This window comes from Orbicella franksi, chromosome 2 (assembly GCF_964199315.1).
Source record: "Orbicella franksi chromosome 2, jaOrbFran1.1, whole genome shotgun sequence".
Classification (NCBI taxonomy): domain Eukaryota; kingdom Metazoa; phylum Cnidaria; class Anthozoa; order Scleractinia; family Merulinidae; genus Orbicella; species Orbicella franksi.
This window is the reverse complement of record NC_138146.1, coordinates 31,178,239-31,192,581: the sequence shown is the minus strand read 5'-3', so window position 1 is coordinate 31,192,581 and position 14,343 is coordinate 31,178,239. Positions and strand designations below refer to the sequence as shown.

The following is a 14,343-nucleotide window of genomic DNA, read 5'->3' as shown; positions in this document are numbered from 1 at the left end:
CTTTCTACTTTGAAGCACTATAAATCTCCCTCGGACTACGGCAAAAACAAAATAAACTAATAGTGATGTATTCGGCCTGTGTATCGTTGTGTTGACGTCGGTAAAGCGGCATTACTACACATGGTTCGGGCTAGACACTATTTCATTTTTAACTCGTAGCACTCCTCAAAAGCTTCAAATTGTTATTTTTGGTATTCAGAAAAGATATTCGATTTCAATGCCAAACCCAGGCCTTTTCGCAACTTCAACAGTGAGTTCTGCGTGAACTTATCTCCTCACCATACTGCTGACAATTACTCTAAAAACCGTGTTAAAAAGGGTTGCTATTTGTTAACAAGTGGACGCCTTTGTGTTTAGTTCTAACCATGAGCGAAATACTCGAAGCGCTTAAAGCCTTTGAGGAAGGTCAACATGAATATTCTCATTATGCTGTAGCGGCTTTATACCAAGCCATATACAGTGGACCCTCCGGTACGCGACCACCCAGAATGTTAAGCCTAGGTGGTCGCTTACGTGGGGTGGTCGCTTACGAGCGCTTAGACCATATCGGGCCAAGATTTTGCCTCATTGGCATATGGTAACTGTAGAGACTCAACCCATGTTTTTAGTGTTTTATTCATGTGAAAAGTCAATTTCAAGAGAAAAATCCGTTACTTCCCATTGAGAAATTTCCGTCTCTTGTACTTCTCAGGTGGTCCGTTCTTTAAAGGACCCGGAAAGCCGTAGCAAAATCTCAAACCTTGTGATTACAACGCTGTGTTGTTGACATATTCTTAATGACCACAAGTTCTCTTCATAGACTACGTTTCACGCGTATAAACGTCTCTGTTCTTGGATACAGATTAACTAAAAATGGCTTTACAGGCCCCACAAGTTTCCGGGGCTTTCGAGAAACAGTCGCTTGCGAATGCAATGTTCCAATACCTTATTATCCAATTTACGCCATATCATCTGTCAAGTGGTCGCTAATGGGAGCTTAAAAACCAAGGAAAATTTCAAACTTTTAGCTCTTAATGTAGTCGCGGTCGTTTAGGAGAGGTGGTCGCTTACAAGAAGTTCCAAATATAGTGATATGACTTGAAACTTTCCGTATTTCTGAAAACTGTTAGCTGAGGAGAGGTGGGCGGAACCGAAGGTTCGACTGTATTCCAAGTAATAATCCTCTCTTTCTTCCCACTCCTGTAAGTCTCCCACCCTCTCACAGGAAAACTTATTCTGAAGACAGCATAGTTTATGAACCCCATCTTATTATACGGCTGAGCTGCAAGAACCGTCCAGAGAAGACAAATCCTACGCTGTGATTCGCTGATATTCCACTTTTTTGCGTATTTATGTACCTCTACTCCGTCTCCGTCCATGTATATGTAACAACTGAAAAAAAGGATCTTGGGAAGATCCAGCCATCAAGACTTCACTCCAACATACCTCGCTACGGCAGAGTCTATGTCATTGTCTCTCGCCACACGACTTCCAAGCCTTGTCTTACAAAATTTGAATTCTAGATGTGAAATCCAATCGACCGAACCTTTTGCGGACGCCTAAATCTTCTCCAATAGGAGCTGCTTCTGTGCGTCTTTTAACAACGCTCCGGCACATAGCCTACAAGACTGTAGATGTACCTTTTAAGCTTACATGCACTGCGTGTAGTTTTCGTTGTCTTGCGGCTACTTTGCAATAAACAGTACCAAGTCATCAAATTGCTTGTTTTATTGGATTTATTTCATCTACTTAGATTTTCTTATACAACTATATCATGATCCAAAAATTTGGCTATGGTACAGTTTTAAGACCAAAAGCAGGGAGCTGTACACTGTCAAGTCTAACTCAATTTTCCTTTCCGTTGTTTTCCTGTAGAGTTGACAAGGGACAACCCACGTTTTAACTCAAAATTTAAATATTAAATGCATATGAGCACAAAATACTCCTGTGTGGCAACTTTACACGATAAAGTTTGATCCACTGTAGTCAGTTCTAAGAAACCTTACTTACGCAGAAGAAAAAATATGGTAAACAAGTATTTTTAAAACCTATTAGGGCCGGGCCAAACGTCGAACTTCACACGAGAAGAACTAAACTGAGCGAATTAAGCTCATGATAAGTTCGACGCTTGACTCAACCGAATACGTCCTACTGAATTTAGATGGACCAACAGAATGTGTTGGTCGATCTAAATTCGAATTAAGTTCGACGTTTCACCTGGGCCTTACTTTAACAGGGTTTTACACATGTCTATCCGACAAGAAATTTGGTTCATTCCAAAACTGTAATTCGCTTTAAATTAAATTTTCAACATTGATGTACCAAACATTGTCCTCTTACATGTATGTATTGCAATTTCGTATTTTCATTTAAGTGCACGGCAATATAGAAAAAGAAACTTCTTAATATTATTATTTCACCAAATAAAACTTTGCATCTGAATGTACAAAAATCTATATTTACATTAACCCAGTATGTGTTAAAAAACCCTTGCATTTTGATGGAAATTCAAAACAAAATAGATACTTTTTCTAGGGGGAAAGTCAGCAATAGGTGATGATAAACGCTCATCATTTCTTTTCATAGATAGCTATCAAGCTTGTTTGTTGATATTAAGATACCGTTTCCATGTCAACCACTTGAAAACAGTCTATAACAGATTTTCGGCAATATTTGAAGAATAACTCTTCTGCGCTCATCAGGATGATGTTCAAGTCCATTTGCATGGACAAACTGCAAGAAGAGAAAAATGACACCCTTAAGTAAGAACCAAGGAGAGTGAACAGAGGAGAATACACAGAAGTACCTTGTTACCAAGAACCATGTACAATACTTTTTATTATGATTGTGAGCACATTAATAAGTTTTACGTTTTACATTGTTACCTTAGAGCAATTTTAGCATATGTGTACTAGCCTTTGAGCAGGCTCCCGTTTGGGGATTTGAGCTCGAGCGGCGAAGCATCAGACACCTTCCCGCTGGATCGCTTCGCGTTTGAATTCGCTCTTCGCTGATCCCAAATGCGAGCCTGCTGGCAGGCTATATGTGTACAAATTTATATCGCTTATACATTTAATTAATTAATTTTATCATTATTATTTTTATTTTAGTATTTGAGTGTCCACAATTAGTTATTTAAGTTAAATACTCAGACACTTCATTAAAGTTCATTCATTCTTGTACCGTAAATCGTTTGTCTAAACTTCACCCGTCCTCCCTTCTCAAGTATGCTCCCACTCCTATAGCCTAAGATAGATATATTAAAATTTAAACATGACCAAGGGATTTCTTCCCGAAATTGCAAATTTCCTCAAATTTCTGTCTGGTAATTCCCATAGGAAAAACCAAATGAAGACGTTTGAAAGAACATCTCGGTGCCATGTTAGAATTTCAATAATATATCAGACGTGGGCTATTAGCCCCTCACTTTAGGAACAAGAGATTTATCACTTGCAAGCTTCCAGTTGAGTTCACAAGATCTCGACCTTTTCCAGCTATCAACCGATGAAAACTTCAAGTTCGTAGTCGAGCTGCCAAAGATAACCAACTAATATAGTCGCTTCAATTGATTGATGGAGGATTTTACTGCTGGACCTTTGCTGTCAGTTAAGGTACTATTCTCACCTGTGGATAGCATTGTACACCGATGAAACCTCCAAACAATTCAATAATTTCTTTCTGTATTCCTTTAAAACAGCCAGGCACACAAACACCTCGAATGAATAGTTCGTGTTCATATCCACAACTTGAACATGAAATTCGCCTCCTGTAATTAAACAAAAAAAGGGTTTAAATCGATAAATACGAGTGGAAAAGAAGTAGCTCACTTAAGACACATTTGGAAATTCTCATTAAGGGTCCCAGTACTATCTCTGATAGAATTTTTTGGGGAGTTAAGGTTTCTTTACGTACGTAACAACAATTAGAAACACTTCCCGAGGATAACTATTAACGAAGTCAGGAGTGATTTATCCTTAATACCTGGCTACGATATCGCATAACCGCATTTTGCTGGTTTTGCTTCGTAAGAGAAACAGAAAGTACTTTACGAATTCGAAAGTTTAATTTTGATATGCTCCAAATCTCTCTCTCATGTTTGTATAAGGTCGCGCGTTAAGAATCTCTCATTTACCAAGTACTTACGCGCACTGTATAATCTTAACATACATGTACAGTGTAGGCTACACTCAGCAGCTCCTATCACAAATACTGTGAGCTCGGTCATACCAGCTTGCAAGGTACATGTACTTATTTCAATCCTAATATTGGTAGTCTCAGAAAATACATTTACATGTAGTTGCGGCACTAGACGAGATACTGTATCTATAAATTCCTTCACTATAATCACCTCTATGCATAACTTGAGGACATTGACGAGGAATTACTGCATGCCAAGAAGTCTCGGCTCGAGGCTTCTCAGACGGGATTAAAAAGACAAAATTCAGAGCTTCCCTGTCATCTACTCTCTTACCATCTCTTTCCAATTCTCTCGCCCTCTGCCGCTCTCGCTCTCTTTCGGCCTCCATCGAGGACAATTCGAGGTGTTGGCTACTGATAATTTCAAACATTGTCAACGCGTCTGGAAATGAAAACTCTCTCTTGAAAGTTAATACAAGCCACCTACCAAACAAAAACACAACAATAACAAACAAAACGATCAGTCAGAGGAACAAGAACTCTTACACCATTTTTAAACAGATCCTGAGGAAAAATTCTACACCAGTTACATGTACAATTACTATACAGTAGAAAAACTCAACGTGGGCGGGGCCACCTCTGTACAACGACCAGGATTTTCGTCCAAAACGCCCCTGACAAAACTCCTCTAGGAACGAGCGATGAAAATACAGCCAGAATTTATTCTTATTTTCGTTAATTTTGTCCCGAACCGGAGGCAATAAGACAGATTCAACTGTACATTCCATGGTTTCTCCCAAAAGAAAACGTTTTCCTGTTGAAGCTTGCTTTCCTGTTCGGGCTTCTGCGGAGATTATTTCTTTTACATCAACAAACAGTTTTGTTCCGCCTGAGAAGTTTACTTTGCAGTCGAAGTGATGTGATTTCTCCATTTGCCCACTTTATGTAACCTTCCTACATGTATTATCCAGACAGCTGACTTTAATACTGAAAGACTTACCTGTGAATAAACAGCATATCTCCCATCCCATGAGCTTCAAAATGATTGTACAGCTGCTCATCCATTTTCTTAAGCAACAACCTGACATGTTCTGAGGGCAAAACAAAAACGAATTTACTAAATAATAATAATTATTTTGTTAAAATCCGCATGCCTTTTGGAAACTGTGATGGACAAAAGAGCAAATTCGCACAGCAGACTTAAGACAGCTGCAGAGAGATCATCAGTATTGCTGGTGTAGCTGACAAGTGCAATCAGAACGAGATCATTTACATGTAAGATCTACAGATACGTGTAGTGAGTAATTGAGAATTCTCATTTGGGCATTTATCACAAGTTCATGAGATACAAAAAAAAAGCCTACAAAAAATAGAGTGCTTTGAGGGGATTGAAAAATTTCCAGGTGCATAAAAAACTGCAGAATTAGCCATTACAGCCTGTTGCAGGTATATATTGTAGGGGTTAAAAGTTACTACAGCACTCCACATCAAATTCAGTGTCAACTGATCGGTCATTTACACAAAAAGTGTTTAAAAACTACTACATGTACAGGTGCATGATGTATCTACAGCACTAAGAATTTATTGTAATATAATATACCGAAAACAAAGACTGCGCATGCTGAACTAAGTCACTTACTAATTTTGGTGAGCATTCCATCATCTAAAAAGTCACTCTTGACAGTTTCCATGTAATTAGCAAAACACCAATAAGCTTGGCTTTCACACCCAAGCACAATTAAAAATCTACTCAAGAGATCATTCATTCCTTGAACGTATCCTACATCTGGGAAAAAAAAAAAAGAGTTAGTCCCTGTTTCATTGTCATTCATAAAATGTCCACAGAATGCTGTGTACACCTTTTAAAGCCACTAAATTACCGGGCATGTCTTACATGTATTTAACAAATAGATTCCATGTTGCAGTGCATCTGTTCAGTATCAAAATGACATAAGAACAAAACTGTGGCACACAAGGCGACAGCTGAGTGTATCACTGATGTTCTTACCACATCTTTTAAACTTTTTATGTGCTTCATTTAGCTAATTTCCCCTTGTAAAATCTAATCATTGCATTTTCTTCATCATTTGCATGCAACAACCTTCAGTAATTCCATTGTGCTGAATAGTGTTAGCATGAGCATGATAAAACTGTATTTGGCCACCTTAAAGAATACCTTTTTGGAAGATCAGTAATTAATGTGACTTGCACAATACCTTGATGATAAGCACTGTATGTGATTAATATATCCCGCAAAACAAGAAGGTTTTGATTTCCCTTTCCCCTAAAAGGAGAATAAGACATACAAACATGTCACCATATCTTTGTTGTACAAATTGTATACATGTACCTAGGAAATTTGTTACACCACCCTTTTGTCAAATGCCCTTCCCCCTAAAAAATGAAGTTCTCTATCGGACAACCTTAAGAATACCTTAAAGGACTGTGCATCACCTAGCTAAGGTGACTAAATTCACAATCTCCCCAGGGAGATTAAGATGATCAAGATCAGCCTCTTGGGACCCCAGTGACCGAATGTGACGTAGTTTGATGTAATATATATTTAACATGACTGATCCATGTTCGACCACATTCCCAAACACCGAGAAGAGAGTTGAAAATAAGACATGAGTATTTTTGATTAATTTTGAGGTGTTTGAAAATTAGGTCAACCATGGTCACGAGTTTAAAAGAATTCTCAGTGTAGGTATGATTCAGGGGCATTTCAAACTTTTCAAAAATTTACCGCTGCTCTGATGATAAAACATGGGTTTCACTGGGCCGTTTTTAAATAATTAAGACGATTTCTGCAGAACTTTAGAGCAATAATGGCAAAAGTAAAGTTACCAAAAAAAACTCACTGCATGGTAATTTTTTGAATAAAGGTACAAAGAACTTATCGAGACTTAAGCTCTCAAGCTGACCCCATGAGAGAAATCGAACTTGAAGTTATTCATATTTCAGTTAAAACGGATGTTTCACGTTAGTTGAAAAGACAATATTTAACACACACATTAAGCATTCTTACAAGGTTTGACATTAACTTTTTCGAGAATGCTTCAGAATTTAATTGTGGGGTCACTTAGTGAAATTAATTGAAGTGAGATGTTTTAACTAGACTAGTATTCAAAACGTTACTGTGCTGTGAGTAGATTTTTAGTAAATAATGTTTGCACTTATTGCTCGAACTTTGAGCGGAAACCGTCTTAAGCACTTAAAGCTGAAATTTACAGGTGTTTTTATCAACAGGTTGTATCAGTGCTACAGTAGTTGATATATTATGTCATGAATAACTGACCACAAACTGTTCACGGATGATTGGGCATTTATGTGATACTAATATTGTCAGTAACATTACTGGGTAGAGTGCGGTAGTATTGACCTGTCAAAGTGTAACTGCTGGAGAATGCTGGAAACTGTTACCAGCCACCCAAAGCAGCTGCCAGTGGGAGGAAGGTTTTGGGTTGACCCAAGAAATGGCTGTGAAGAGACTACAAAGTCACTTGCTTTGATCAAAGACTTTTAAATAATAACTGCAGTACATGAAAACTGCATTAGACCTACTGAAAGTAAACGTGACCTCTGTCTGTTCTTGGTACATCTTTATCTATTACTCGGATTGATGAATGCAATTTCTTAATGTCCACAGGTTGTCTTTCTGCATGAAGCTAAACAAACATAAACAAACATGTACACATGAACATGGAAATCAACATGTATACATATATGCAAAGTAAACATGTGGTTGGTTGTAGACTGAAATAGCCTTCCTATGCAGACGATCTTTTGGCTCATCGCACAATCTTTGCATGATGAGCCCAAAGAGTGTCTTCGTAGGAGGCTACAGGTAGTTGTATAATGAATAAATTGATTCAGTTAGTAATAAGAATTATATTGTTTCTCAATAACACCTCCTTCTGAACAGGAATTCTGGTAACATAAGCTTTGAGTGGCCATTGATTTGTGGTTGATTGTATATAATTTGTGCATTTCAAATAGGTCTCTTATGCAAACAAACCTTTGCTGTAAAATTAAGAAACACCAGCTGCTCATCACCCATGTGTGATGATACATCCACTTCTTCTACTGCTGCACCACACAGCCTGTTCTCTACACTTGCTGTTGGATCATTATTGATGTGGAAATTCTGACACTCTCTCAGATATAAGGGTACTGATTCAGGCACATCTGGTTCAGGAGGAGGCTGGTATGTTCTCATAAGTTCTTTCCACTTCATTTTCAAGGCCTGATATCGAGCAATGTTTTCAGCAGCTAAAGCTTCTCTTTCCCTGCAGACATCAAGACAAAAAAATGTGCTGTCTGTAACATTCACAGTTCAACAGTTCTCAGGGGAGCAAGTCTTTGAAATTCGGTAAAATAATCAATGGCATTAATTGACAAAATCCTGAACAGATTACGAATTAATAATCATTCCACAAGATGTTCTCCACTGAAAAGGTCCTGACCAATCTCTCTACATGTTACCATCTTATATTTGTCACCCAAACTGTCCTCTAGTTGTACACATGGAACTTGTCTGTGGTGGACAGTCTCGATATGCACATGCACAACACAAACAGGCATGCACATGTAGCCAGTTGTGAAGCTCGGAAAGTGTTAAGAGGATGAAAGGATGGCAGTCAGCCTCTCCATGCTGACTACTGCTTCACAGGCACATACATGTAATTTAAAAAGTACAGAGAAGGTAACTTGAATTGCCTATAGACTTATGCACAATGAAAATTGCACATCAGCAATTTCCACTTTACCTCCTGGTTGATGAGAATGGATACAATCCAAAGAGAAAGCTCCAAACCTCCCTTCTTATCTTGCAATCAATGCCACCTAATTTATGTATAAAAAAATAATACTTAATTCAGGGAGAATAAAAAACTCTAACAAAATGCTCAATGACTTACCTAATAATAATAATAATAATAATAATAATAATAATAATAATAATAATAATAATTGATATTTAAACAGGGTGACCCCTTCAGTCGCAGGACTGGTATCAACAGGGGCCCTGTATAACGTAAAATAAAAAGAGCATGTATAAATAGTATATATCTATAAAAAACTAACTACTTTAAAAGATACGCTGAAATGTTTAAAAAATTAAAAAGCTTAAAAAGGCAATAGCGTTCTCATAAAAATTGGATATCGAATTGAAAATGTTCTAAAAAATAACTTAAGAAAAAAAATCGGAGATAGCCTTGAAACATTCCTTAGGTAATTACCTAATGTGCTAATGTGTTCCATTTATCATGTGAAGATTCTTTTATTAAGACTGTTTGTCATAGGCACCAACTACATGTGGATTAACTAGGAGAGATTCTTATTGTAGGTACATGTAATTCCATAGATGAATTCCAAAGATGAATAAATTACTAAATCAATCAATCATTTGCCAATCAGCCAATTAATCAATCAATCAATCAATCAATCAATCGATCGATCAATTAATCAGTCAATTAACTAATTACTGGTAATATAAAAATTAAATATTAATAAATAAAGCAACAAACAAACTATTTGGTATCTTCCTTTGTTTCATGTACTGCACCAGTACATTAGAATGTATCAGGTGTTTACCAGAACAAAGGAAATACCAAATTATATCGAGGGTAAAATATTGAACCACAACACTTGCATACATGTATATATACAGTCATCTAATTTTAAGACTCTGGTTTGTGATCTGGCGGCCTTGGATCAGGCTTTAAACTCATATTTAGAAATATACAAAATAAAAATACAATAAAGATGTTCTAAAGATACTTTGTATTAACTGGTGATAAATGTTATATACACGTACACACATGGACTAGTTATTTGACAGAAATTACCTTTGAACACTGCTTTCCTAAGAGCTGACTCATTCACCACTCTACCATCTTTATCAAAAAATTTCTCCCAAGCATCACAATGTAGAGCTCGTGTACGTTCACTGATTTGAACAGGGCTTTCTCCATTGAATAAAGAGCTGTCTAATTCTGCAGTGGTCCTATGCCCATCAGCTTGCGTTATTCTGATTTCAGAAGGCTCTTCATAGTTTTCACACATTGCAACACAGTACCAACCATACAATAAGCACTAGATCTTACAAAAAAAAAAAAAGATTACAACCGAACAGTTTTAAAACAACATGAAATAAATTTCCATCACTCAAAATGGATTACTTATTTCAATAATAACTGAATGTTTTTTTCTGAAGGAAAATTAATTTCTGAAATGAAAATTTACGGATATTGTACCCGGATATTGCACCATAGTGCACCTTCTCCATGATCAATCGAAATGGCAGATACAAAAATTGGTATTAGATGGCTTGGAAACGATGAAGCCATACAGAACAATATACTGATAGAGAAACCACATATGTATTTCTGGAATTTCAGTCCTGCATACAGTAATGTGTACTGTACCAAGCGTCCAGCTACAACCCCAGATCCCCGACGAAATACATGTAAATTGAATACGTACAATGTAATCACTGTCAAATCGAAAGTGTCGCATTAGATCAGAGTAAATATGCATGCATGTACATTCTCCGTTACACAGTAAATTTAAGTTAGATCACCAAGTAAAATCAAAACGGTGACAAATCCTAACCTCAGTAAGCATATAGATTAGCTTCACAAAACTGTAAAGCAAGCTTAAGCTTAAGTTTTATGATATAAGCTTATTGAAAATGTTTATTAAAGCGAGGCCTGCTTGCCTCCATGTTCATGTACGCCTAGCAAAATACTACTCGGTGTCTTTGGTAAAATACTTCGTGAAAATATGGTAACATTAACAAAAGCAACTCACCACAGCTCAGGCCATAGTTTCTGTAACTTTTGGCTCGAAAACAGAGCAGAGTTTCGTAAAGGAATGAACACTAAATTCCTGAAAGTTTCAGAGTTTAAACACTTCCTCACTTCCTGTGCCTAATACACGGCTCAGAAGGTATGGTTACTAAGGCTAAACATGGCGATCATTCGATAGAAAGCGTTTCCCGAAACTTGAAACTTGGTGCCTCACAGAGAATACCATCATTTATTTTGTGAAGAACTGGATTTTAAAATATGAACTCAATAACCAAAGCTGTGGTTACAAACAAGTTTTCGTCTGTCGGTAAGAGCTTGGGACTGGATGACAAAGATGATACGCAGGAAGTAGAAGGCGCTTCGGCGAAAGAGCTCCGAAAAATCGAGGAGGAGAACGCAGCAGCAAGAGCTAAGCGACAAAAGGAACATGACAAACGAAACGCTGAGAGAGAGAAGAAGCGTGACGAAATAAGGGCTAAGTACGGGCTAAAAGAGGGTCAAAACAAGAACCTTCGAACTGGCAATAGAGGAAAGACGATTGAACGAAGTGATAGTGACAACGACACGAATGTTAAAGGTGAAGGCGAGGATAAACAATGCCATGTAATGTAAAATCCAACAATTCGAACAGAAATAGAGTTAAAATGTTCATAAAAATCCATACCATAGTGTATGTGAAATGAAACGTTCTTGGAACCACTGGAAGTGAAATAATGTAAAACTTGAATATCCTTTTGTACATGTATTAGTACACGTGTAAAGAAAGTTAAAGTAGTATGATATTTTGCCGTAAAATAGAAAGCTTTATTCAGTTATTTCGTTTGCTTCATCCCCAGTTATGAGGTCCTGGCATGGAATTTTGAATACAATACATCAGTCTAAGAGTGAGGCTAGATTAAATATTTAGAGAAGACACTATTTTTCATTGACCTTCAATTTAGACATTTATATGAGATTCTTTGTTCACAATATTTGCCTCATTAGCATAAGTGATTTACTTTGTGATAAAACTACAAAAGTATCAGCTCTCTATATTGAAAGGTCATGGCATGTTTAATTGTGCACCAAGGAACATGAGTGTGATGAAATAATCACTTCTGGTTTGAGTTAGGCTTAAAACACTGAAAATTTTCCAAAAAATGTATGGATCTTAGTATCAGTATTTTATAGTGTTCAAAGCCAATATCCCTTCAATATCATATTCAAAGATCCAAAACTTGAATCAATTGCTACGTGTAATAATCTCTTAAAATGGCTGGAGTCAACTTTATCTGGCATAAAGCCTTGTCTTGAAGAGTTGATGTTTATGAGGCAAAATATGAACAGTGATGTGACAGCAATGATTGCCCATAAACTGCAGTATGTCACAATGGTCTGGCTGTAGAATGCTGATATCCTGTGCCATTAAGATAACTTCACATGTAGCTGAGGTTTTTTGAAATGATGCATTATTATAGTGAATGTTTATACTGGAAGAGCTGGAAACAAAATGTGTACTGACTTATTTTGAGACTCAGTAACAAGCTGAGTCAGGTGCTGACAGTATAATTTTAAGGGGCACAATCCTGAGCATGACTTTTAAAAGTCAAAACCCAAAGACATATTTTCAGTGATGGAAAGCTAGATATAATGGTGCAGTTTTGTAAAAATCGAAAAAGAAAAAGAAATCACCATTTAAGTGCGCTAAAGCTATAAAAAGGGTGAAGTAATGGTTATATAAGTCCCGTGTTTCATTTCTCTAACATTTTTCACGCTGATGTGACAAATTTAATGCCTGTTGTTTTCGGATTGATAAAACTGTTGTTTGTGTGACTGAGAAAAGGTCAGCTATGATTTTCGGAAAGGCAATGAGACCCAATGTTTTCGAGAAGTGGACAAATAAGACCTAATAGATTCAGGAGAAGACCCAAGTTCCCCTAGAATGACCGAACAGAAAAAAAAAAATTATAGCGTAGCCTGAAATTAACCTACAGAGCATATTGTATCAAGCACTCCAGATAACCTAACCATTTGAGAAAAAAACGTCGTTGGGCCGGTGCCCCTGTAAATCCATTTTTTGCGAGTGCGCTCAGAAACAGTTGATTAGAATGGTTTAGTTTAGCCCAGTGTACTTCCCTGACGTATAGGGTGTGAAATAAGATGAATCACTATAATATTATGAAGCTTGCGGTTGGAAAAGAAGTAGTTAGATGTTTGACGCAACAACAACAACAGCAACAGCAGCAACAACAACAACAACATTTTCTTTTTCCCTCTCTTTTTTGATCACCCAGCAAACAAGAAAGGAAAGGAAAGGATAAAAATTTTCCATTTTCTTGTGCTTGCGCTTATGCTTGCGTTTGCGCTGTAACAAGTGAAAATGAGATACCCAGTCAGGCATCACAAGCACAAGGATATTTACCACACCTGGTTGTGTTTGGCCAATGAAAAGACTGGACTCAGATTACCTCGCGCCTATATAAACAGTTTGGAAGGTTCGGATGATTTTGCTTGTGCTTGTGTTCGCGTCAAATTTCCTTTTCACTTAGGTCATCCCTATTGCTTGCATTTGTGCTTGCGCTTGCGTCGCTAGCGAGAACCAGGCTTGATTTCTCGCTTCATTGGCACGTGAATAGCCTGCGAGCAGGCTCACGTTGGAGCACAAGCGCGCACGGCGTAGCCGCGAGCGCGAAATCGAGCGGTGAAGCCGCGAGACGAGAACTTTCTTGGGCCTCTTCACCAGACTCCTTCCCTCTTCGCCACTCGCGCGTGTGACTCAAAGGTGAGCCTGCCCGCAGGCTAGCACGTGAACAGATCCGTGCACATCAAAGTGAGATTTCCTTCATACGCAACTTGATAGGGAAACAAATGGTCTTTTATTTCCCTAAACGAGAACGGCTTCAAATTTTAATGGTATAATGGTTGAATACAATACGTCACGTTTTACTTTGGGATATTTTTATTTGAATTCTTTGGAAAATGCTATGTATTTGGGCACACAGCAAGTTTCATAATCTCAACTCTTTCAATTAAAATATTCCCAGTTAAGATCAGTCTTTTTATTTGAACAGCTCCCATATTTTGACTTAAGCAATGACTTTTTTCACAAATCATAGTTCCTCTTTCTGAGTTTTTTCGGGTTCCCACTAAAAAACCTCGTGGGTCGTAAAGTTGCTATAACGGCCGTTCCTATTGAGCAAAAGAGCTTGTTGAGCCTCGTATGCTATCGTTTTTTTGTTGTTATATCAAGGAGGAAAAAGTTTAAAATAATTTTTTACCTCTCCGTATTTTTCGATAGAATCACATTAATTATACAATCGAGCCTCTAGTTGTGACCACCTCTCCTCAGCGACCAGTTTTCCAAAATACCAAAAGTTTCCAAGTCAAATCACTATATTTGGAACCTCTTGTAAGCGACCACCTCTCATAAGCGATC

At 37.5% G+C, this 14,343-nt stretch overlaps 2 protein-coding genes across 2 annotated transcripts; one reads left to right on the top strand and one right to left on the bottom strand.

The window, feature by feature from the left end:
* Positions 1-322: 322 nt before the first annotated feature.
* Positions 323-11,033, bottom strand: LOC145479271 (TBC1 domain family member 15-like). Its single transcript, XM_081457588.1, has 11 exons — positions 10,930-11,033; positions 9,966-10,218; positions 8,886-8,961; positions 8,135-8,405; positions 7,681-7,784; positions 6,333-6,400; positions 5,756-5,902; positions 5,117-5,207; positions 4,451-4,599; positions 3,604-3,745; positions 323-2,712 (listed from the first exon to the last, which is right to left on the bottom strand). The coding sequence occupies exons 2-11, from the start codon at positions 10,180-10,182 to the stop codon at positions 2,592-2,594; spliced, it is 1,386 nt and encodes a 461-aa protein (XP_081313714.1). The 5' UTR covers positions 10,183-10,218; positions 10,930-11,033; the 3' UTR covers positions 323-2,591.
* Positions 11,034-11,086: 53 nt separating this feature from the next.
* Positions 11,087-11,743, top strand: LOC145479272 (uncharacterized). Its single transcript, XM_081457589.1, has one exon. The coding sequence runs from the start codon at positions 11,187-11,189 to the stop codon at positions 11,538-11,540; it is 354 nt and encodes a 117-aa protein (XP_081313715.1). The 5' UTR covers positions 11,087-11,186; the 3' UTR covers positions 11,541-11,743.
* The last annotated feature ends 2,600 nt before the right edge of the window (positions 11,744-14,343 follow it).

What these genes read in the sequence shown, in the direction of transcription:
- LOC145479271 (XM_081457588.1), bottom strand. Translation starts at nt 10,182, where the DNA reads ATGTGTGAAAACTATGAAGAGCCTTCTGAAATCAGAATAACGCAAGCT. An exon ending in CCATTCTCATCAACCAGGAG is followed by an intron (nt 8,406 to 8,885) that starts GTAAAGTGGAAA and finishes TGATGTCTGCAG; the next exon opens with GGAAAGAGAAGCTTTAGCTG. An exon ending in AGAGGTCACGTTTACTTTCA is followed by an intron (nt 6,401 to 7,680) that starts GTAGGTCTAATG and finishes TTCTCCTTTTAG; the next exon opens with GGGAAAGGGAAATCAAAACC.
- LOC145479272 (XM_081457589.1), top strand. Translation starts at nt 11,187, where the DNA reads ATGAACTCAATAACCAAAGCTGTGGTTACAAACAAGTTTTCGTCTGTC.